The sequence below is a fragment of the Macaca fascicularis genome, chromosome 18 (genome assembly GCF_037993035.2).
Source record: "Macaca fascicularis isolate 582-1 chromosome 18, T2T-MFA8v1.1".
Lineage (NCBI taxonomy): Eukaryota > Metazoa > Chordata > Mammalia > Primates > Cercopithecidae > Macaca > Macaca fascicularis.
The window spans coordinates 66139410-66162466 of NC_088392.1; the positions used below are offsets into that span (position 1 = coordinate 66139410).

Consider the following 23057-nt stretch of genomic DNA (forward strand, 5'->3'; position numbering starts at 1 on the left):
CCAATGTTTTATTCTGAAATCTCAGCTGACACATTGAGTCATTATTGGAAAAATCCTTGAATTTACAAAATGAGGACAAGGATACCTGCGTGGTTTAATTTCCTAATACTTTTTACTAAATCTGATTTGTAATTGTTGCACTGCCATTCTGTGAAGCCCTACCATTTTATTCTGGTATCCTGTAACAGGATGTTGACAAAGTTACATTGAAATTACTCAGCTGACATTTGATATGAGCTTCAGGGAATCTGAACTGTAGTGGGAATGACTTTTCTTTGTAACTCTATCACTGAGAACTAAATGAAGACCTTTTTAGTACTTTGGGATGAGGAATCATAATCCCAAAGCTAGTCATAGCCAGACAATAGGAAGACTATGTTCTTGATTTGAAACTTGAAAAAATATTTTCCTTCCATATTGTCCTAAGCCAAAAGGTCCAGAGTCACAGAGATCATTGAAATATAGATTTCACTCTAAAAATTCATTTTCATTTCTTTCCATGTATCCTCACCAAGTTGAATTGATATGAGTCAAACCTTTTTAATCACTAGCTGAGGTGGCTATTTCTATTTTTCTGTTAACCAAATGCCTTGACATATATTTTCCCAACTCACCTCACCCACCTTATTAAAATAATACTTCTATAGAATGCAAAGATCTGATCCTGTTAACCCAGAGCTGAGGTTAGTCAGTCATAACTCATCTCTGTCTAGTCTTTTTCATGTGCTGAACAGTATTTCTTTGAAGCCTGGAGGAAAAGCCGTCTGATAAAGTGCCTTCTCCTAACAGAAGCCTTGACTTGTACACAGAGTAGCTGGGGCCAGAAAGTAAATGTTCTCCCAGGTCAGAAGCTTGGAGGGGTGAACCCATCAATGGCAGTGGGAGAACGAGTCAAAAGATTGGCATAGAATCCTGAGGCTTTGGAAATGGGAGCAGACAGCCATAGGAAGGCCTCGCTGCTTGTCAAGGGCAGGGACTCTGTCTGGTGCCCTTTGCACGTGGTGCACACTCAGAAAAAGTGTGTTGACTGCCAGAAGGTCCCCATGGCTGGTGCAGAGCACCAAGAAGGTCTGGAAGCCTGCAGCATTTAGTGATCAGTGCCCTGAGAGTTAGAAGAAGGCTCCAGATATAGGGCCCAGACTCAGAAGCAGGACATCAGCCCCAGGAAGACTGTAAAAGGCAGCTAGGGAGCAGACCCAGATTTTTTGGGTGGAGAGCAGCTTGGAAATTATGGGGATATGGATATCTTAAAATGAAACACAGTTCCCATTTTGCTTATTAACCGTGTGACCTTAGCAAGTTGCCTGCTCTCCCTGAATTTATTCAATATTCAGTATTTTTAGGACTACTGCAAGAATTAAATAAAATAATCCCTGCAAAACTCTTAATGCAGTGTCTGATACACACCCAGTGCAATGTTAGGTATTGCTGTTATTATCATTTCTATGCCAACCAGGCCTCATTGGAACAGAAAAGCCATCAGAAATCAAGGCTGCACTTTCTCTAGTGAGCCATGTGTTCTCTGTCATCTCAAAGTCCCTTCATATGTCTTTCTCTCCCCACTCCTTTCTTTTTTTTACCAGTTTCGTCTGCTTACTTGTATGTGGTCCCCAGGTTTATGGATCAGACTGCCAAACTCTGGGGATAGCCATGTCATTGTCACAGCTCATCTTTGTGCACCAGGCCACAGTGACTGTCTGGCCTGCCTGTCCTCAATCCCATCACCCTTGACTGGGGAGGATAGAGTCGGACCATGGGCAATGCAGCATCTGGTAACATCTCTTACAGACCCATTTGCTGGGCCAGGCACACGATGCAAGGGATAATCATAAGAAATAGGCTCCAGGTCAGGGTAGGGTGGGTAAGAAAATTATCTCAATATTGAACTCCCTCTGCCATGGGCAAGATTCCTCACAGCTCTTGGACTCCCAGCTTAGAATAGAATTGGTCCCCAAGACTTTCTGACTGGCCTCACCCTCTAGGTAGAAGTAACCCAAGTGTGAAGACTGGAAATCGGGGGAGCAAAGAGCTCGTGCCGCTTCAGATACTCACTCCCACAGAAGAGGATGGTTTTAGTTCTTTTTCCCAAATACTCTCAGGAGCCTAAATAAGACCATACAAGGTTAGTCTCTAATACAGGTTGTGTCATATACTCCATCTCCTGCTGTGATCTGGCTGTAACAATGATCTCAAATCAAATGAGGGAATAACACAGTTGGAGGAAACTACAAAACTCACTCTATTTATCCATTCATCGGTACTCGAATCCTTTCTATGATAGTCAGCTACTGTTGAACATCTCTAGGCCTGGGGGACTCACTCCTATGTGCTCAGTTTCTCTGGTCTTAGCCAACCCTCATTAAACTTTTATACATTGACCCCAAGTCTCCATGTAGCTTTTACCCATCTGTCTTCTTTCTATCACTTGGTCTGAAAAATTGGTCTAAATCCTTTTCTACTTGATGTACACACAAATGGTAAAAGACAGCTATCATAACCTATGAATCTCATCCTTCTTCAAGGTAAACGTTCTATTACTTTTTTTTTTTTTTGATGGAGTCTAGCTCTGTCGCCCAGGCTGGAGTGCAGAGGCATGATCTTGGCTCACTGCAACCTCCGCCTCCCAGGCTCAAGCGATTCTCCTGCCTCAGAATCCTGAGTTGCTGGAACTACAGGCGTGCGCCACCACACCGGCTAACTTCTATATTTTTAGTAGAGACGGGGTTTTGCCATGTTGGCCAGGCTAGTCTCAAACTCCAGGCCTCAAGCGATTCACCCACCTCAGCCTCCCAAAGTGCTGGGATTACAGGTGCGAACCACTATGCCTGACGATTACCTTTTTTAAAAAAAGTGCTCTAGAGGTTATAACTTCACAATGATTTATTTGATTTAATATCAAAGTATTAAAAATATCAAAGTATATGGAAGTATTCACAAACCTATTTGAATATTTTTAAATGTTTTTTCACATTTTGATACATTCCAAAGCCCTACAAAAAGGAGCTAAATTGACTTACTTTTCATCATTTTCAAAATTATTTTTATATCTTTAATTTAAAAAACATAAAAAATCATTGTTCTTTTTTTATGGAGATGGGGGCCTCACTGTGTTGCTGAGGCTGGTCTCGAACTCCTGGGCTCAAGCCATCCTCCCGCCTTGGCCCCACAAAGTGCTGGGATTACAGGTGTGAGCCACTGCACCCCATCATTTTCATGATGAAAATGAAGGCTCTAACCATTATACCAGAAGGAAAAAATAAGAGAAAACAGAAATTAAGGTATACAAAAGAGGAAAACCTCTCCTAATTCATAAACTAAATAATCAGCTGATAAATAATCTGATTTGACAATAATGCTCTAACTCACATGCAACTCCCTGGGTTCCAAAATCAGATTTGGAGATGTAATTACCAGTAATGAAATACACAGGCGGCCCCCAAATCTCATTTTACCAGTCATTCCTACCTGCTCACAGTCAGTTATCTCACAGGGTCTATGGAAGAATCAAATTAAAAAGCATATGGAAGTATTTTGTGAACAAAAGTACAAATTAAGGGGCTTATTGTTTCTCATGATAAATACTACTCAGATGCAGTTAACATTTCCTGAGCATCTGTGAGCCAGTGCTCGTGCTCACCACCTTTCTATATGTTTTCTCACTTATCTCTGTGAAGCTAATAATGTTTCATTAGAGGACACTCAGACTGAGAGTGATTTGCCTAAGGTCTTATAGCCAGGAAGAACTGATGGCTTTTTCCACCTCCCATGCTATTCCAATTAAGATGACATATTTGATGAGTGTTATCATTGATGTTCTAAATTGATCATCATAATTTTTTGGCCAGGCACAGTGGCTCATGCCTGTAATCCCAGCACTGTGGGAGACCAAGGCGGGTGGATCATTTGAGGTCAGGAGTTTGAGACCAGCCTGGCCAACATGGTGAAACCCCATATCTACTTAAAATACAAAAATTAGCTGGGTGTGGTAGTGCATGCCTGTAGTCTCAGCCTCTCGGGAGGCTGAGGCAGGAGGATCTCTTGAACCTGGGTGGCAGAGGTTGCAGTGATCTGAGATGGCACCACTGCACTCCAGCCTGGGCAACAGAGCAAGACTGCATGATAGATAGATAGATAGATAGATAGATAGATAGATAGATAGATAGATAGATAGATAGATAGATACATAATTTTTCACAATATAGCACCTCTTAGCACTTTCCTATATGTTAGTTTCAGTTGTTAATACAAGTTTACTAATAATGACCAAGCCATTGAAAAGCACAGCGAATAGACAGCTGGCTGCCATTTTTTGCTGGCTGCCTCTACCTGCCCGCCCTCTGGTGGAGAGAGCGACAAAGAACAAAACAGACCCAGAGCAGGCACGGAGGGCGAAGCACATTATTATTAGCACTGGCTTGGACCCACAATCCCCTCCTGCCTCCCAGGGTCCCACCCACCCCGCTCTGGCTATAGCAGCTGGATTTCCCACCCTGCGTGAAGGAGCCATGCCTGTCCAAGCCACCGTGACTGTAGCTGCTTTTCCTTCTTCCTCAAACGACCCTTCCCCTCTCTCCCACCTAGCAAAATCCTGGTCCTTCTTCAAGATCCAGCTCAGATAGCACTCTATCCAGGACACTGAGCCCACATTCCCCACGCAGCAGCCCTCCCTCCTGTTTCATTGTGTGCATTTCCATCCATACTTTATGATGGCACTGCAGTCATATGGAAACCTCCATGTCTCTTCTCCAGGACTTATTTTTAGCACTCTGCTTGAGACTTAGAAGACTGGGCTCATACCTCTAATCTCAGCACTTTGGTGGAAAGATCTCTGGAGGCCAAGAGTTCAAGAACAATCTATGCAACAAAGCAAGGTCCCATCTCTACAAAAAGGGAAAAAGAAAAAAAAACATAGCTGGGCATGGTGGTGCACACCTGTAGGTGCACCTAGCCTACTAGGAAGGCTGAGACAGGAGGATCATTTGAGCCCAGGATGTTGAGACTACGGTGAGCCTTGATCATATCACTGTACTCCAGTCTAGGTAACGGAGTCCTGTCTCGAATAATAATTATCGTTATTGGTTTCTTGAATGATTAATTAAATCTTGAATTAGGAAAATCAAATAAAGAATATAGAAGTGCTTTTAAACTAAAGTACAAATTAAAGTACAGATAGCTCATGATAATATTTAGGTTCAAGAATATTTCCACCAAGAGGACCCTGGAACAATTATGAAGTAGGTCAAAGTGTCTTCCGCTTCCCTCTGTCCTTTGTTTCAGCACCTCTTCCACTGTCTCTCCCAAGACAGGTCCCAACATCCTGTGACTGCTCTTCAGCACCCCCAGATCCTCCTGGGCTCCCAAGTCACCAGCTTCCCCCACCCAGCTCAGATGTCTTCATCCTCGCTCCTTTCCTGGTTCAGCAATGGGCAACAATCTTGTACCTACTTCTGCTAGTAGGCTAAGGTTGAAATTACACATTGCAGCAGAAAATGTAACTTTATGTTCTATAACTGAATCATTTTGCTCATCAGCCCCCCTTCCCCTGATGGGTAATTCAGTCTTATCTGGCTAAAACAGTCTCTTGGGGCACATTACCATAATTACATCAGAGGTTACCTTTAGCCAATTCTGGATCCTGCTACCTCCTGCCCTTCTCTCTGAAGGGACCTAAGAGTCAGACTGTCATCCTGGCATTGAGATGGGCGTGGGGAGACTCATGCGTGGCCCTTGCACTGGTCCGCAAGCATCCTGCACTGGTACACCCCAGGGATGCAGCTGGTCTCGCCATTGTCTGCTGGCCTGGCCATTGCCTCTACTCAGGAAGTCAGGGCGCTATGGCCTTATCTTCCCAACCCCAGGCTCACTCCAGCCCACTGTTTCTCTGTCGCTTCTGATTTCCCACAGACAGACAGGACCCTGGATGCCTAGGTGCTAGATGGATGTGGGCCATGGGGACTAGGGGACCATTGACTCTGAAACTCCCATGGCCATTTCTCTCCTATCTCCCGGGCTCCAGCAGAGAGCAGAACTTCTCTAAAGGGCTTGTCACTTTCCCGGTTTCTCACAAGAAGAGAAAATCCTTTCCCATCTGGAATTCCCCATAACTGACCTGGTGTTTCTACCACCCCTAGGTTACCTCTCCCCCACAACACACCCGAGATTCAACGCAGAGGGGGAGGAAAACGTGGACATTCTCATCTGACCTCCGCCTTCCCCCTCCCTCTCTAGCTCCTTCACACATTAGAAGGCTTTCCCAGTTTCCATCCCGTCTGGTGGGAACCACCGTACTGTCAAGTCCTTCTCCATCCCTTGCATGTTTTACTTTTTTCTCCTCTGGAGCAATATATCTCCACCTCATGGCCTAGTGTGCACAGAGAAAGCAATATTGGGGAAATACTCCCAGATATACGCGGAGGAAATGTTCCCCAAAATGCTGTTCTGCCGTAACTAGTTTATGTGCGTCACTTCCTAGAAGACACAACAACACATTCCACATAAAATTAAGCCCCCTAAGAAATGAGGTGGCTGTGCAGGGTTCTGGACACCAGACTAGAAGAGTGGGAGAAATGACTTGAGTTCTCTGACCTGCAGACGCCACCTCAAAGACTGCCTGCTTTTCTATAGGAATGAAGGGTGTGTATTGTGTGAACATTAAGATGTGACCCACTGGGAAAGCAAAGAAATGGACAGTCTGCCGGGAATAGACCGGCTTCTCTCTGGGTTTGTGGAATTTGGTTCTGCTGTGGTGTATGTATACAGCTCAGCTGCTCCCCCAAGCCTTCAAAGCAAGGTTCCCATACATCCTTCCATGAAGTCTGTACCACACTTTTTGGTAAAAGATCCAGCCACAAAATGGATGATTTTATAAGCCAAAATTTCAATACTGGCAATTATTCAAGTAGCCCAGGCTCAGCCATGTGCCGTCTGCGTCCGTGGTCTACACACACCCCCTCCTTTCTTAGTGCCTCCTGGGCGGTGTGGATCAGCTGGAGAGTGTGATCTGCGGTCAGGGAGTGCCTTTTCGCTTTCAGACCCCTGGAGTTAAAGACATTCTGTGAGCGGGTGGGGCCGGGCGCCCCGCTCACGGCGGCCGCCGCCTCCTCTTCCCGCAGGACGGGACAGCGCCCCTGTGGATCGCGTCCCAGATGGGCCACAGCGAGGTGGTGCGGGTGATGCTGCTGCGCGGAGCCGAGCGCGACGCTGCGCGGAACGTGAGTGCCCGGGTCGCGCGGCCACAGAGCGAAGCCTCCCAGCGCGCCTGTGCGGAGAAAACGGGTCTTGACTGAGTCTGCAGCCCACTCAGACTCAGGGCTTCCTCCCAACCTCCACCTGCTCTTGAGCAGGAAAACAAAGTCAAGGTCCGATTCGGTGCTGCTCGGTCTCTCTCCCGCTCCACCCGAGATGACCTTGGGACGCACTAGAGAGGGTGGAATCTTAGCCTCAGGCCTGAGGGTGGTAGAGACCGGGCCTCCCGGCTGTCCTGGGGGCTGGGGTAGGGGGATCCCCTGGCTGGTGCTGCGCCTCCTGCAGGCCCTGCCTCTCGCCTCTGCTCCCTGGGGCTGCAGACCCCCCTGCACCCCGTCCCCTGTAGGGCCGCAGTCTCCACTGGCCTCTGCTGGTGTCACCTAATACTGCCTTTGTGTGCCCCACAGCAGGCCCTTTTCCCCACAAGGAAGGCTTGAAGAGAGCCTGACCACCTATGCTGTTTGCTTTTTGTGTTTTGCTGTAGCCTTTGTATAACCCTTGCTTACATAACCCACCTTCTCCTCTCCAAGTCTAAGCTCCAAAAAAGGGAAATCACCAGATGCTTTCGCCACTATTTCACTGCCCTCTCTCCCACTCTTCTTCTTCCCACAATCTCTGAAGCCAGAAAAGAACCCCTGCGTCCCCCAATTCCATCTTCCTCCTTTCTGATTACAAATGGACCCTAATGGCAGGCCGAAGTAGTTTCTTGGCTACAGGAGAATTGTGAGCTAAATCCTCCAAACACAGCGATTGATACGTGAAAACGGGACAAAAACGAATTTGGAAACTGTGTTCTTGAGCCAGAAAATAATAACAGAAGCTAAATATTAATTTTTGAATTTGGCTTTTCATTCTTTTTTAGCAGATTTTATTTTTTTCTGAGACAGAGTCTCACTCTGTCACCCGGGCTGGAGTGCAGTGGCACTATCTCAACTCACTGTAACTTCCACCTCTGGGTCCAAGCGATTCTCCTGCCTCAGCCTCTTGAGTAGCTGGGATTACAGGCACGGGCCACCACACCCGGCTATTGTGTTTTTGGTAGAGATGGGGTTTCAAGTGACCCTCCTGCCTTGGCCTTCCAAAGTGCTAGAATTACAGACGTGAGCCACTGCACCTGGCCTTTTAGCAGATTTTAATCTATCCCCCATGCCCCTAACCCCCACTGCCCACACACAGGCGGATACCTAGAGCAGACTAGGGCAAGGTTGTATAAATTTTTTTAGAAACAGTAAATACAGCTCAACAGTGATCTAAATTATTAAAGACAGTTAACCATTTCTGCTAAGTTATGAACAGCAGAGAATGCCTCTTTGATGCATCCATGGCCTAAAAATATGCTCTTGAAATTCCCCTTGTCCCTGCCCAGTGTTCTCAGGAACTATAGGAGTATGAATTCCCAAATGGCAGAGTTCTAACATAATCTAAGTCACTGTTTATCTGATACTCTTTCATGTAGAATTAACTGCTTAATATTCTCTAAAATGCTCCTAGATTAAGAGACATTGCTGATCTGTGCTTAATTTACACATTTCATTCATTTCTGGCAACGGTACTTTCCAGTTCCCAACTGACAGCGCTCAAGCAACACAGACATGTGTTAATAATCAACTTTTATTTTCCTCTTTGTGTTAAGGATGGCACAACGGCATTATTGAAAGCAGCCAACAAAGGGTATAATGATGTCATAGAAGAGTTGCTTAAATTCTCACCCACTCTTGGTATTTTGAAGGTAAGACCTAAAGAGAAATTTTACTAATCTGTAAGAGAGAGGTTGGAAAGTAAGTCCTCACTTGGGGACTGTGTTGAACTTGGGTGCCTGGTTAGTTGGATTCTTTTTTTTTTTTTTTTTTTTTGAGACGGAGTCTCGCTTTGTCACCCAGGCTGGAGTGCAGTGGCCGGATCTCAGCTCACTGCAAGCTCCGCCTCCCGGGTTTAGCCATTCTCCTGTCTCAGCCTCCCGAGTAGCTGGGACTACAGACGCCCACCACTTCGCCCGGCTAGTTTTTTGTATTTTTTAGTAGAGACGGGGTTTCACCGTGTTAGCCAGGATGGTCTCGATCTCCTGACCTCGTGATCCGCCCGTCTCGGCCTCCCAAAGTGCTGGCTTGAGCCACCGCGCCCAGCCTAGTTGGATTCTTGAAAGAACAACCTGCAGCTTCTTGATGCTAGAGATCCCAGGGGCACTGGTAGAAGTGGGGAGGTGGTAGAAAGTGTGGACCATAGTCTGTTACTACCTTGTTTTCCAGAAAAAAAAAAAATCGACAGTAGTAATGAAATAGCTAAATTGGAAAGTATACCATATTGACACCATTTGGAGGATTCGTGAAATCAAGGAAGAAGAACAGACACTTATGTTCGTTCTCTTCATTTTCGTGAGCGAAGAACCACTCTGTTTTGTTCCCTTAAGTGAAATAAAATAAGCCTCAAACACCTGGAAGCCTCAGAAAATATGTCAGTTTGGAGACCTGGGTCCCCCAAAAAACAGAGCCAACCTCTTTTTTTTTAAAGTTTTGATCTTTTTGTTTTGTTTTGTTTTGCTTTTTGAGATGGAGTCTCCCTTTGTAGCCCAGGCTGGAGTGCAATGGTGCGATCTCGGCTCACTGAAACCTCTGCCTCCCAGGTTCAAGTGCTTCTCCTGCTGCAGCCTCCCAAGTAGCTGGGATTGCAGGCGTGCCACCATGACGCCCGGCTTTCTGTATTTTTAGTAGAGATGGAGTTTCACCATATTGACCAGGCTGGTCTCGAACTCCTGACCTCAAGTGATCCACTTGCCTCAGCCTCCCAAAGTGCTGGGATTACTGGCGTGAGCCATCCCACCTGGCCTAAATTTTGATCGTTTTTGATTAAAATATTTATAACCTATAGCATATATAAGGAGTCAGCAAATTTTTTCTACAAAGGCTTAATAAATATTAGTATTTCTATTTACTAATATAATATATTATTGGTTATATTAATTTTATTATTAATTATATTATGTTATTTATTATGTTAATAGTAATGCTTACTAATATTTTAGCAAATATTACTAAATAGTAAATGGTAATAAATATTACTAATTACTAATATATTTACTACAGTAAAGCTATATTAATATATAAATATTACTATAGCAAATATATACTATAGAATGTATTTACTATACACTATATATAGTATATATAGTATAAATTTAAATTTTTTCAGAGATAGGGTTTCATTCTGTTGCCCAAGCTTGAGTACAATGATGCAATCATAGCTCACAGTAATCTTGAATTCCTGCCTCCAGTAATCCTCCTGCCTCAGCTGGGACTACAGCCACATACCACTGCACCCATCTAATTTTTAAATTTGTTGTAGAGATAGGGTCTCACTATATTGTCCAGGTTGGTCTCAAACTCCTGGTCTTAAGCAATCCTCCTGCCTCGGCCAGGAGTCATATTAGTATATGGCATATATTTATTATATATAGTATATACTATACAATATATACTATATACTGTAAATACATACTATATAATATAGAGTATATACTATATAATATAAATGTATACTATATATACTATAGAGTAAATATTTATGTCTAATAATATTTACTGAAATATTAGTAAATATTACTGTCACCAGATAGCAAATATTTTAGGCTTTGTGGGCCATACAAATCTCTCCCAACTGCCCCAGCCCTGCTGTGGTAATCCAAAAGTAACCATAGAAAATACAACAAAAAGGGCCAGTGCAGTGGCTCATACCTGTAATCCCAGCACTTTGGAAGGCTGAGGCGGGTGGATCACTTGAATCCAAGAGTTCCAAACCAGCCTTGGCAACATAGCTAGACTCCATCTCCACACAAAAAAAAGTTTTTAAAATTAACTGGTCATGATGGCATGCACCTGTAGTCGCAGCTACTTGGGAGGCTGGGGTGGGAGGATGGCTTGAGCCTGGGAAACGAAGCTGTGATTGAGCCACTGCACTCCAGCCTAGGCGACAGAGGAGACCCTGTCTCAAAAAAAAACTTAATTCCTGTGAAACTTTATTTTTGAACATTGTATTTATGGAATTTCATGTTTTCACATATTATGAAATATTTTTTCTTCTTTTAATCTTTTTAAAATCATTTAAAAATGTAAAAACAGGCTAGGCGCAGTGATTTATCCCTATAATCCAGCACTTTAGGAGGCTGAGGCAGGAGGACTGCTTGAGGCCAGGAGTTAGAGACCAGCCTGGACAATATAGTGAGACCCTAGCTCTACAACACGTTTAAAAATTAGATGGATGCAGTGGTGTGTGGCTGTAGTCCCAGCTGAGGCAGGAGGATTGCTTGAGCCCAGGAGTTCAAGGTTACTGTGAGCTATGATTGTATCATTGCACTTCTGCCAGGGCAACAGAGTGAAACCCTGCCTCTGCAAAAATTTGTAAAAGTAGAAACAGTTCTTAGCTTGCAGGATTTGATTTGCAGGCTGTGGTTTGCTGACCCCTGAGATATAATGCTCCTGTTTTATTAAATACAGGACACCAAATCTTTTCTAAATTGACACAGTGGCTTAGATTTGGGGCTATCCTCTCAGGGTCTATCAATGTATATAAAACCTACTTGCCCTTGAATGACCCCAGACGCTTTTTGGATATTTTGTGTCTGCTCTTTATATTTTTAGATTCCACTCTTGCTGACAGTTAATACAGAACTGCTGTTGTCAGTGTGTTGGCCTCTCTCCCCTGTGCTAATGAGCTCATGAGCTACTTCATCTGCTATGAGCTTTTTTTTTTTTTGGAGACAGGGTCTCACTATATTGCCCAGGCTGGTCTTGACCTTTGAACTCGTGGGCTCAAGTGATTCTCTCATCATCCTGCCTCAGCCTCCTAAAGTGCTGGGATTACAGGTGTGAATCACTGCACCTGGCCTGCCATGAGTTTTAGAAGCCAGAAAGCGGCGCGTGTTAAAATTGTTTGTCAAGTAAGAATAAACCATCTATGAAAATGAATTCTATGAACAAAAGGAACAAGCTTTAGAAACCTTGGAGTTTGCAAAAATCTAGTCTTGTTTCAAACAGCTCTTTTTTGGCTTTTAAAAAACTCCTGGTCTGGTGTGGTGGCTCACACCTGTAATCCTAGCTCTTTGGGAGGCTGAAGCGGGTGAATCACCTGGGGTCAAGAGTTCAAGACTAGCTGGCCAATGTGGTGAAACCTTGTCTCTACTAAAAATACAAAAATAAGCCAGGTGTGGTGGTGTGCACCTGTAATCCCAGCTACTCAGGAGTTTGAGGCAGGAGAATTGCTTGAACCCGGGAGGCGGAGGTTGCAGTGAGCTGAGATCGTGCCACTGTACTCCAGCCCAGGTGGCAAGAGTGAAACTCCATCTCTAGAAAAAAAAAAAAAAAGCAGAAGCCAGAAAGCTGCACTTGTTAAAATTGTTTGTAAAGGCCGGGCGCGGTGGCTCACGCTTGTAACCCCAGCACTTTGGGAGGCCAAGGCAGGTAGATCACCTGAGGTCAGGAGTTCAAGACAAACCTGGCCAACATGGTGAAACCCTGTCTCTACAGAAATACAAAAATCAGCTGGGCGCAGTAGCTCGCGCCTGTAATCCCAGCACTTTAGGAGGCAGAGGCAGGTGGATCACAAGGTCAGGATATCGAGACCATCCTGGCTAACACAGTGAAACCCCGTCTCTACTAAAAATACAAAAACTTAGCCAGGTGTGGTGGCGGGCACCTGTAGTCCCAGTTACTTGGGTGGCTGAGGCAGGAGAATGCCATGAACCTGGGAGGCGGAGCTTGCAGTGAGTTGCCATCACGCCACTGCACTCCAGCCTGGGTAACAAAGCGAGACTCCATCTCAAAAAAAAAAAAAAAAAAAAAAAAAACCTTGTAAAGTAAGAATAAACCATCTATGAAAGTCAATTCTATGAATAAAAGGAACAAGCTTTAGAAAGCTTGAACTTTGCAAAATCTAGTCTTGTTTCAAATAGCTCTTCTTTGGCTTTTTAAAAACTCCTGGTCAGGCATGGTGGCTTACACCTGTAATCCCAGCACTTTGGGAGGCCGAGGCAGGCAAAACACCTGAGCTCAGGAGTCGGCGACCAGCCCAGGCAACATGGCGAAACCCTGTCTCTACAAAAAATACAAAAATTAGCAGGGCGGCTGTTACACACCTGTAGTCCCAGCTACTCAGGAGGCTGAGGCACGAGAATCGTTTGAGCCCTGGAGACGGAGGTTGCAGGAAGCTGAGATTGCACCATTGCACTCCAGCCTGGGAGACAGAGTGAGACCCTGTCTCCAAAAAAAAAAAAAAATTCTGACCCATGTTGCACACAGGTGAGGTTGATAGATTGGCTAAGATTTAGACAAGTACATTGTTACAAGAGTAGTGAATTATCATACATATTTAAAAGCAACCATAGAAAAATGCTACTTTGCTGGAATTTTTCTCTGGGTATGATATTTTACTTTTTTACAAAATCAGAGTGGTTTCTATTATGAGTAATTAATTAGGAAACTAAGTTTGCATTTAGGTACTATTTATAGACATATGTACCCTCTAGAACCATGTCTTATGGCTGCCCACTATTATTAGTTTTGTTATAGTCTCCTCCCCTCCTCTCCCTGGTCCAGCTACATGCTGCATTTAGCTGGTTTCTTATTTTGATAAATATTTGCAATAAATGTCAGAAAACATTAACAGCTCATCTGTGAGGCCCTTCTGTGCTCAAAAATGCTCCAACTCAAAGCTCTGGGGCATTGCCTCACCCCACATACTCTTCCTCTTAAGCCCTGTAGCTCCACAATCACAGTCCTGCCCACCTGAGTGCTCAGAGTATCTGCAGCTGGGCTGACAGGTCAGCCCATTGGCTAAACAGCTGTTTATCTAGCCTTGCTGGAAGAGGCTCAGCAAAACTACAAAGACTGTATGTGTTGTCCTTGAAGAACAAAAATGTTGGGCACGATGTTGTTGTTTCTTCTGCAACAAGTTCCAAAGTGTATAAAACAGAGTGACCATGAAGTCATGTGCCCCCTCAGCCCGATTCCTTATTTCACTTGGAAGAGAACATTAGCAATATTTGTACTGACCATCAGTTGTGTATCCAAGGACACTATACTAGGGGCTGATGTGACTTTGAAAAGTACAAGGCAAGATAAGGAAGCTTGAGGGTATGAGGTTACAGTCTTATCACCCAGATGGTTTATGATGAAAGACATGCTGAATGCCAATGGTTGTGAGCTCACTCCTGACACACACTGTCATTTTCTCTTAGAATGGGACATCAGCGCTCCATGCAGCAGTGCTCAGCGGGAACATTAAAACAGTTGCGCTGCTCCTAGAAGCAGGGGCAGACCCATCCCTGAGAAACAAGGTACCCACTTAAGCAATCTTTTAACACCATTGGACCCCTTGAAGTGTCCTCCTAGGCCAGGAAGGATAAACATCTCCCTGGCTCCAGTCACCATCTTCATTCTTTGCATAGTAAGGGCATTCAAGGTTGCTATTAGTAGGTGATTAGTGAGCAGTACAGTTGGACCCAGGAAATTCTACTATTAATAAAAACCCTGACTCATATCAATGGTTTTCTTTCTTTCTTTTTTTTTTTTTTTTTTAAACAAACCCTTGTGTTGAGGGCTGACTTTCAATAGATCGCAGCGAGGGAGCTCTCTGCTGTGTCCGAAACCCTGACCCAGAAGCAGGTCATCTCCAAATGGTTTAGCGCCAGGCTCCCCATGGACATGCGTTGTGTGATGGGTGAGGGGCTAGCAATGGTTTTCTTTATTTTTGAGACGGAGTCTTGCTCTGTCACCCAGACTGGAGTACAGTGGCGTGATCTCGCCTCACTGCAACCTCCGCCTCCCAGGTTCAAGCAATTCTCCTGCCTCAGCCTCCTGAGTAGCTGGGATTACAGGTGCATGCCACCACGCCCGGCTAATTTTTGTATTTTAGTAGAGATGGGGTTTCACCATGTTGGCCAGGCTGGTCTTGAACCCCTGACCTCAAGTGATCCACCCACCTCCACCTCCCAAAGTGCTGGATTACACACAAGGCACTGCGCCCGGCCAGTGGTTTTCAGTTAACAGTGGTGCACCCTCCTGGTGGAGGTGAAGAAGAAAGGTAGAGCGGTTACTATAGGAGTAAGTATTGTTCTATCATCCAAGATGTGCCCTAAAACTGCCAAAATTCTGGTAGTTTATCACCATTCCCATAAGTTCGATGTTCATATCTTGAGAATTGCTTGTGCTATATTTGGTTGCTTTTGTATTGTTAACAGGAGTACATGCCACTGATACAAAACAAACCCACTTTTTTCTAGCCCTGAATTGTTCATTTACAATTAGGCCAAACTTTGAAGTGGGAGGGTACACAATAAGAATTTTTTTAAATGATTGTCATTTTGCTTCCTCCTCTTCAACATCTGCTTAAGCTGGCACATGTATAGATTGCAGCAGAGGAGAGTAGCCTAGGAAAGGTCTTGAGAGAATGCATAGGCCAGGCGCAGAGGCTCACTTCTGTAAACCCAGCACTTTGGCAGGCTGAGGCAGGTGGATCGCTTGAGCCCAGGAGTTCAAGACCATCCTGGGCAATATGGCGAAACCCTGTCTCCACAAAAAATACAAAAATTAGCCAGGTGTGACAGTGTGTGCCTGTAGTCCCAGCTATTGGAGAGGCTGAGGTGGGAGGATTACCTGAACCTAGCCAAGGAGGTCAAGGCTGCAGTGAGCCATGGTCACACCACTGCACTCCACCCTGACTGACAGAGTGGAGAGAAAATGCACTAAACTACAAACTTTATTTATTTATTTATTTATTTATTTATTATTTAAATGTAAATTTTTTTTCTTTTTATAGAGATGTGTTTTTACTATGTTGCCCAGGCTGGTCTTGAACTCCTGGATTCAAGCAATCCTCCCACCTTGGCCTACCAAAGTGCTAGTATTATAGGCATGAACCACAACACCTGGCCTAAACTACAAACTGTTGTTTGTTTGTTTGTTGTTGTTTTGTTTTGAGTCTCGCTCTGTTGCCAGGCTGGAATGCAGTGGCAACCTCCACCTCCAAGGTTCAAGCAATTCTCCTGCCTCAGCCTCCCGAGTAGCTGGGACTACAAGTGTGCACCATCACACCCAGCTAATTTTTTTGTATTTTTAGTAGAGACAGGGTTTTGCCATGTTGACCAGGATGGTCCCATCTCTTGACCTTGTGATCTGCCTGCCTCGGCCTCCCAAAGTGCTGGGATTACAGGCGTGAGCCATAATTACAAACTTTTGAAGGAGGAAGTGGTATTGGTGTTTACGAATAGAGGAGGATGTAAAAGCAACCTTCACTTTATACTTAGAGACCTGAATTTTTCTAAGCATATATTACTGTGTTAAAATTTTTTTATAATAAAAACAAAAACATATAACGTTTCATGACATTTTGAAAAGAAACCTTAAAAAGTGCCAGTTAAACAACATGCCAAGGATCACTTTTTTCCGTTTGACTCAGTGTGTAGAAGTATTACTTCCCCATTCCCATTGAATTGCTTGTCTATAGCATTTCTGCTTATCTCTCCTTAGATACTTGGATTTGTTTTCCATTAGCTGGCCTGGTTGTGTGATAAGCCAGTTGAAATCACAGTTGCCTTTCTTTAGATCTTATCTTTAGACCTTATGCACAGACTTCCTAAAGAGACCAGTCTTTGTTGGTGAGCTATCCAGTACTGAATTAAGGCAAGGAGGAAACATTAGACCCGTTACATAGAAACTGAAAAACGCAATTCCTTGTGTGTCTCCTAGAATAATGGAATAACTACCAACAATAATGATTATGAGTAATTTCAAGGGGGCAAAATGCTGGACTTTGGACCCTCCTGAATCCAAGCAAGTGTAACCGCCCAATGGGTTCACCTTGCCTCCTGCCTAGACAGAACTGATTTATCAAGACAGGGATCTTGCAATGGAGAAAGAGTAATTCACGCAGAGCCAGCTGTGCGGGAGACAGGAGTTTTATTATTACTCAAATTGGTATCTCCGAGCATTCAGGGATCAGAGTTTTTAAAGATAATTTGGCGGGTAGGGGCTTGGGAAGTAGGGAGTGCTGATTGGTCAGACTGGAAATGGAATCATAAGGGGTCAAAGTTAGGTTTTCTTAATGTTTTCTGTTTCTAGGTGCGATGGCAGAACTGATTGGGCCAGATTACTGGTCTGGGTGGTGTCAGCTGATCCATCAGGTGCAAGGTCTGCAAAATATCTCAAGCACTGACCTTAGGTCTCACCATAGTGACGTCACCCCTGGGAGCAAATCGGGGAGGTTCAGACTCTTGGAGCCAGAAGTTGCATGACCCCTAAATTGTAATTTTTTTTTTTTTTTTTTTTTTGAGATGGAGTTTCTCTCTTGTTGCCCAAGCTGGAGTGCAATGGCGCGATCTCAGCTCACTGCAACCTCCGCCTCCTGGGTTCAAGGGACTCTCCTGCCTCAGCCTTCCAAGTAGCTGGGATTACAGGTGCACGCCACTACGCCAGACTAATTTTTTGTATTTTTAGTAGAAATGGGGTTTCACCAACTTTCACTTTGGGAAACGTTTCCCAAAAGTGATTACAGGCATGAGCCACTGCGCCTGGCCCTGAATTGTAATTTCTAATCTTGTAGCTAGTTTGTTAGTCCTACAAAGGCAGACTGGTCCCCAGGCACGAAGGGGGTCTTTTCGGGAAAGGGCTGTTATCAATTTTGTTTCAGAGTCAAACCACAAGCTGAATTCCTTCCCAGAGTGAGTCTGACCTATGCCTGGGAATGAACAAGCACAGCTTAAAGGTTAGAAGCAAGATGGAGTTGGTTAGGTCTGATTTCACTATCATAATTTCCTCAGTTATAATTCTGCAAAGGCAGTTTCACAGGGAGGAAATATTAGTACCTGTGTATAGAAACTGAAAAATGCAATTCCTTGTGCATCTCCTAGAATAATGGAATAATCACCAGCAATAATGGTTATAAGTATTTTCCAGTGGACAAAATGCTAGACTTTGGACCCTCCCTTAAAAATGACTTGAAAACATGTGGGGGCACTCCTGTTGGAGCCTCACACTGCAGAAGCCCTTAGACACCTGGGAGGAGCTGCGAGGGAAGCCCCCAGCTTCCTACCAGCCACTCCATAGAAGCCAGTCTTGTTAATAGCAGCTCCACAGGCAAGGGTGTTGGGATTCCTGCAGAAGGAGCATTCTTGGCTCTCATTCATTCATTCAACAAACACTAGATACCATGCACTGTGCTATGTGCTGGAAATGCAATAGTGAAAAAGATTCACAGTTGCTGCTTTCATGAAGCTCAGAGTTTAGTGGGGGAATAAAGACAACTAAACAAAGCAATTGCAATACGGAGTGACAAGAGCTGTAAGCAGGGAAGGAAAGAATGGTTTGGAGGCTTCCGGGAGAAAGTGGCTTCTCAGCTAGTACAGAACACTCTTCTGCTCCAGGCGTTCCAAGACTTCTGCTCTGGGCCTTCGAGACAGATGCCTGAGGAGAAGGCCAACGGGTCGCCCCAATAGCCGCTCCTCACGTTATAGCCATTCTTCACGCTATTGCCATTCCTCACGCTATAGCCATTCCTCACACTATAACCATACCCCTGGGTGCAGGGGTCTTATGTTCCCAACCCCTTGACTGAGCACATCTTCCTCCAGGAGCAGTGGGGAGATTTAGTGGTTTGATACTGTAGTATCATGAATATGGGCCTATGGTCCTGCTCCATAATAAACGAGATAGCCTTTAGGGGCTAGCCTGGGGCACTCGCCATCACATCAATCTGTACAGTCTCAGCAACCTGAGAATCTAGTGGGGACTAACTGGGAGAGAAGAGGAATTAAACTAGGATTTTAGAACGACATGGAAGACAGAATGGTGATGTGAATGACCAAAACTTGACAACACGATTTGAAAGCATAAAGCTTTTTTTAATGGCAGAGGATATGGACATTCATGGAGATAGTCACACAAGGCAACACGCTGGCAGGCTGGTAGACAGAGGTAGAGCTTCTTAAGTTCCCTTCTCCTTGACTGCAGAGGTTCCTCTAACTACCCACCAGTCTGCTCACCATGGACCAGCCACTGATGTAGGCAGCTCAATTATTCCTGAGTGTTTGCTCTGAGACTGGATGAAGCTTAGGTCTGTTTACCAGGAGCATTTCTCTGCAGGCCCGGGTGTTAGGCCTGTACAATGTCTGTTCCTGCAGGAACTAAGCTAACAGAACTTTACCCCATAGAGAAGCCTCTGGTGTGTACTAGCATAGCATAATAATTTCCTCTGTGATTGAATCCAGCATTGGCATCAAGGGTCCCATGTGGTGGGAAGGGGTGCAGCCACAGGACAGCTGCACAGCAGACTATTTGTGGCAAACTTACATTTCTTAATAAGTGAGGTCCCAGCCAGCAGATAGGGGTGAGGGAGCAGGATCCAGCTAGAAGATGGGGACTGCAGAAGCTTTACCTAGGATCAAGTTTCCAGATAAAGCAACTGGGGTTCCAGGCTTGGCTGCAGGAGAAAAAAATATGGTGAGACAGGTAACATCTATAACCAAGCCTCCCTCCCTCGTTCTGCATGCCACTTTCCCTTTAATGGCCTCCCCTGAAATTCCCAGAACATCCTTCTTACTTTTTAGAGACAGAGTCTCACTCTGTCACCTAGGCTGGAGTGCAGTGGTGCCATCAAAGCTAACTGTAACCTCGAACTCCTGTGCTTAAGTGATACTCCTGCCTCAGCCTCGCAAGTAACTGAACTATAGGCGTGAGCCACTATGCCCAGCCACGAGAACATCCTTCTGATTCCTCTATACAAACAGTTCTCAAAGTGGGATCCTTGGACCCCTGAAGATCTTCATGACCCATACAGGAGGTCTAAGGAGTCAAAACAAGGTTGGGTGTAGTGGCTCATGCCTGTAATCCCAGCACTTTGGGAGGCAGAGGTGCGAGGATCACTTGAGCCTGAAAGTTCAAGACCAACCTGGGCAATATAGCAAGACCCCATCTCTATTAAAGAAAAATCTATTTACAATTTTAAAAAAGAATTCAAAACCATATTCTTGATAATAAAAAGATGTTAGTTTAGGTGGTTTGTGCCTGTAATCCCAGCAATTTGGGAGGTTGAGGCAGCAGGATCGCTTGAAGCCAAAAATTCAAGACCACCATGGGCAATATAGCAAGACCTCATCTCTTTAAGAAATTAAAAAAACAAAAACATAGCTGGGCATGGTGGTGTGTGCCTGTAGTCCTAACTACTAGGGTGGCAGAGGTGGAAAGATCGCTTGAGCCCAGCCAGGAGTTCAAGGCTGCAGTGAGCTACATGATTGTGCCACTGCACTCCAGCCTTAGAGAGAGAAAACCTGTCTCCTAGAAAAACAAACAAGATGTTAGCTGCCTTTTTCACTGTGCTGACATTTGCTCTAATGCTACAGAAGCAAAAGCAATGGTGGGTGAAGCTATTGGGGCCTTAGTACACATCAAAGAAGGAACACTAAACTGTACTGGCAAAATATTTTACAAGCCGTTATAAATTATTTTATAAATTTTGTAAATTATTTTACAAAAATACTAGTTGTACTTAAGAATGTCTCTGATAAAGCAGTAAAAAAAAAAAAAAAATGTCAATTTTATTAAATTTTGACTCTTCCTATACATCTTTTTAAAATTCTGTGTGATTGGCTGGGTGTAGTGGCTCACACCTGTAATCTCAGCACTTTGGGAGGCCAAGGCAGGCAGACCACGTGAGGTCAGCAGTTCGAGACCAGCCTGGCCAACATGGTGAAACCCTGTCTCTACTAAAAATACAAAAATTAGCCGGGCGTGGTCGCGCATGCCTGTAATTCCAGCTACTCAGGAGGGTGAGGCAGGAGAATTGCTTGATCCCGGGAGGTAGATGTTGCAGTGAGCCGAGATCGCACTGCTGCACTCCAGCCTGAGCAATGGAGGGAGACTCTGTCTCAAAAAATAATAACAATAATAATAATAATAATAAAATTATGTGTGATGGTGGGGCAAAGTGGCCAGCACCTATAATCTCAGCACTTCAGGAGACCTAGGTGGGAAGATTGCTTGAGACCAGGAGTTCAAGACCAGCCTGGGTAACATAGCAAGACCCCATCTCTACTGAAAAAAAAAAAAAAAAGCCAGGGATAGTGGCACACACCTATAGTCCCAGCTTGAGCCGAAGGAGTTTGAGGCTATTGTGAGCTATGATTGCACCTGTGCATGCCAGCCTGGGTGACACAGTGAGACCATCTGTCGAAAAAAATAAATAAAATTCTGGGCTGGGCATGGTGATTCGCACCTGTAATCCCAGCACTTTGGGAGGTTAAGAAAAGCGGATCACCTGAGGTCAGGAGTTCAGAACCAGACTCGCCAACATGGCGAAACTCCATCTCTACTAAAAATATAAAAATTAGTCAGGAGCAGTGGTGGGCACCTGTAATCCCAGCTACTCAGGAGGCTGAGGCAGGAGAATCACTTGAACTCGGGAGATGGAGGCTGCAGTGAGCAGAGATTGTGCCCTTGCACTCCAGCCTGGGCGACAGAATAAGACTCCATTTCAAAATAAATAAATAAATAAAATAAAATTCTGTGTGGTGATATGGAGAGCATGCCTACAGCGTTTCTTCTGTGTACTGAGGTATGATGATTATCTCAAGAAAAAGCACCTGGCCAGGAACGGTGGTTCATGCCTGTAATCCCAACACTTTGGGAGGCTAAGGCGGGTGGATCAAGAGGTCAAGAGATCGAGACCATCCTGGCCAACATGGTGAAACCCCGTCTCTACTAAAAATACAAAAATTAGCCAGGCCTGGTGGCATGCGCCTGTAGTCCCAGCTACTCGGGAGGCTGAGGCAAGAGAATCGCTTGAACCCAGGAGGGAGAGGTTGCAGTGAGCCGAGACTGTGCCACTGCACTCCAACATGGCAACAGAATGAGACTCCATCTCAAAAAGAAAAAAAAAAAAAAGCGAACCTGTTGGTCAGTGAGCAGGCAAACCTGCCCCCAAAACTCTGAGGAAGCTGAGAGGCCAAGAAAGCAGCTGACATCCAGATGATCACAGCAGATAAGAAGAAAAAAATAAAAAGAGGCTAACATGTACAGTTTCTCAGAAAGTAACAGGGACAGGAGTCACAGTCTTAGGACATCACCCCCCAAGACCCAGGGCCTAAGGGAAGGAATATACAGGACAAGTGAAGTCAACCTCTCAGGGAAAGGCAAGAACACTATGTGACTGCCTAAGGGCAGGACTTATGGGCAAGGTCGATGGGCAGGATTTTCAGTAGGAACCACAACAAAAAAGTAGATAAAATAGAAATCTTAGAGGCATTCCCCAAACTAGGGTTAATCACATGGCAGGCTGAGTGTGGTGGCTCATGCCTGTAATCCCAGTACTTTGGGAGGCCGAGGTAGGCGCATCACTTGAGATCAGGAGTTCGAGACCAACCTGGTCAACATGATGAAACCTCATCTCTACTAAAATACAAAAATTAGCTGGGCACAGTGGTGCACGCCTATAATCCCAGCTACTGGGGAGGCTGAGGCAGGAGAATTGCTTGAACCCGGGAGGTAGAGGTTGCAGGGAGCTGAGATGGCACCACTGCACTCCAGCCTAGGCAACAGAGTGAGACTCCGTCTAAAAAAGAAAAAAGAAGAAGTAAACATGGTAGATTAGCATCCAAGATGGAGCTGCATTGTACCCTGTGCAGTTGTTTGAATTGCAAAGTGAACCTGCCACGTTTTTCATAGAACACTATTTTTACTTGAAAGAACAAGGTATCTACCACTATGATTTTAACAGCTTCCCAAAACTTAAAGGCTTTTCTGATGGATCAGTTTTGTTTGTTTGTTTGTGAGATG

General features: G+C 44.7%; 1 protein-coding gene across 29 annotated transcripts in view; it reads left to right on the plus strand.

Annotated features, from left to right (window-relative positions):
- Positions 1–23057, plus strand: part of ANKRD29 (ankyrin repeat domain 29) — a 77233-nt gene that overhangs the window by 37124 nt on the left and 17052 nt on the right. For 13 of the 29 annotated variants that reach the window (XR_012427244.1, XR_012427246.1, XR_012427249.1 and 10 more), the window contains 3 exons: positions 7113–7211; positions 8879–8974; positions 14471–14569. The exons of 4 other annotated variants lie outside the window; for them this stretch is intronic. Coding sequence is in view for 19 of the 25 variants with exons in the window: in XM_065533995.2 (XP_065390067.1) it covers positions 7113–7211; positions 8879–8974; positions 14471–14569 (294 nt within the window). In the remaining 6 variants the exon portion in view is untranslated. The remainder of the gene's footprint in view (positions 1–7112; positions 7212–8878; positions 8975–14470; positions 14570–23057) is intronic. 12 more of the 29 variants (XM_065533998.2, XM_065534000.2, XM_074022727.1 and 9 more) reach the window with 3 other exon arrangements.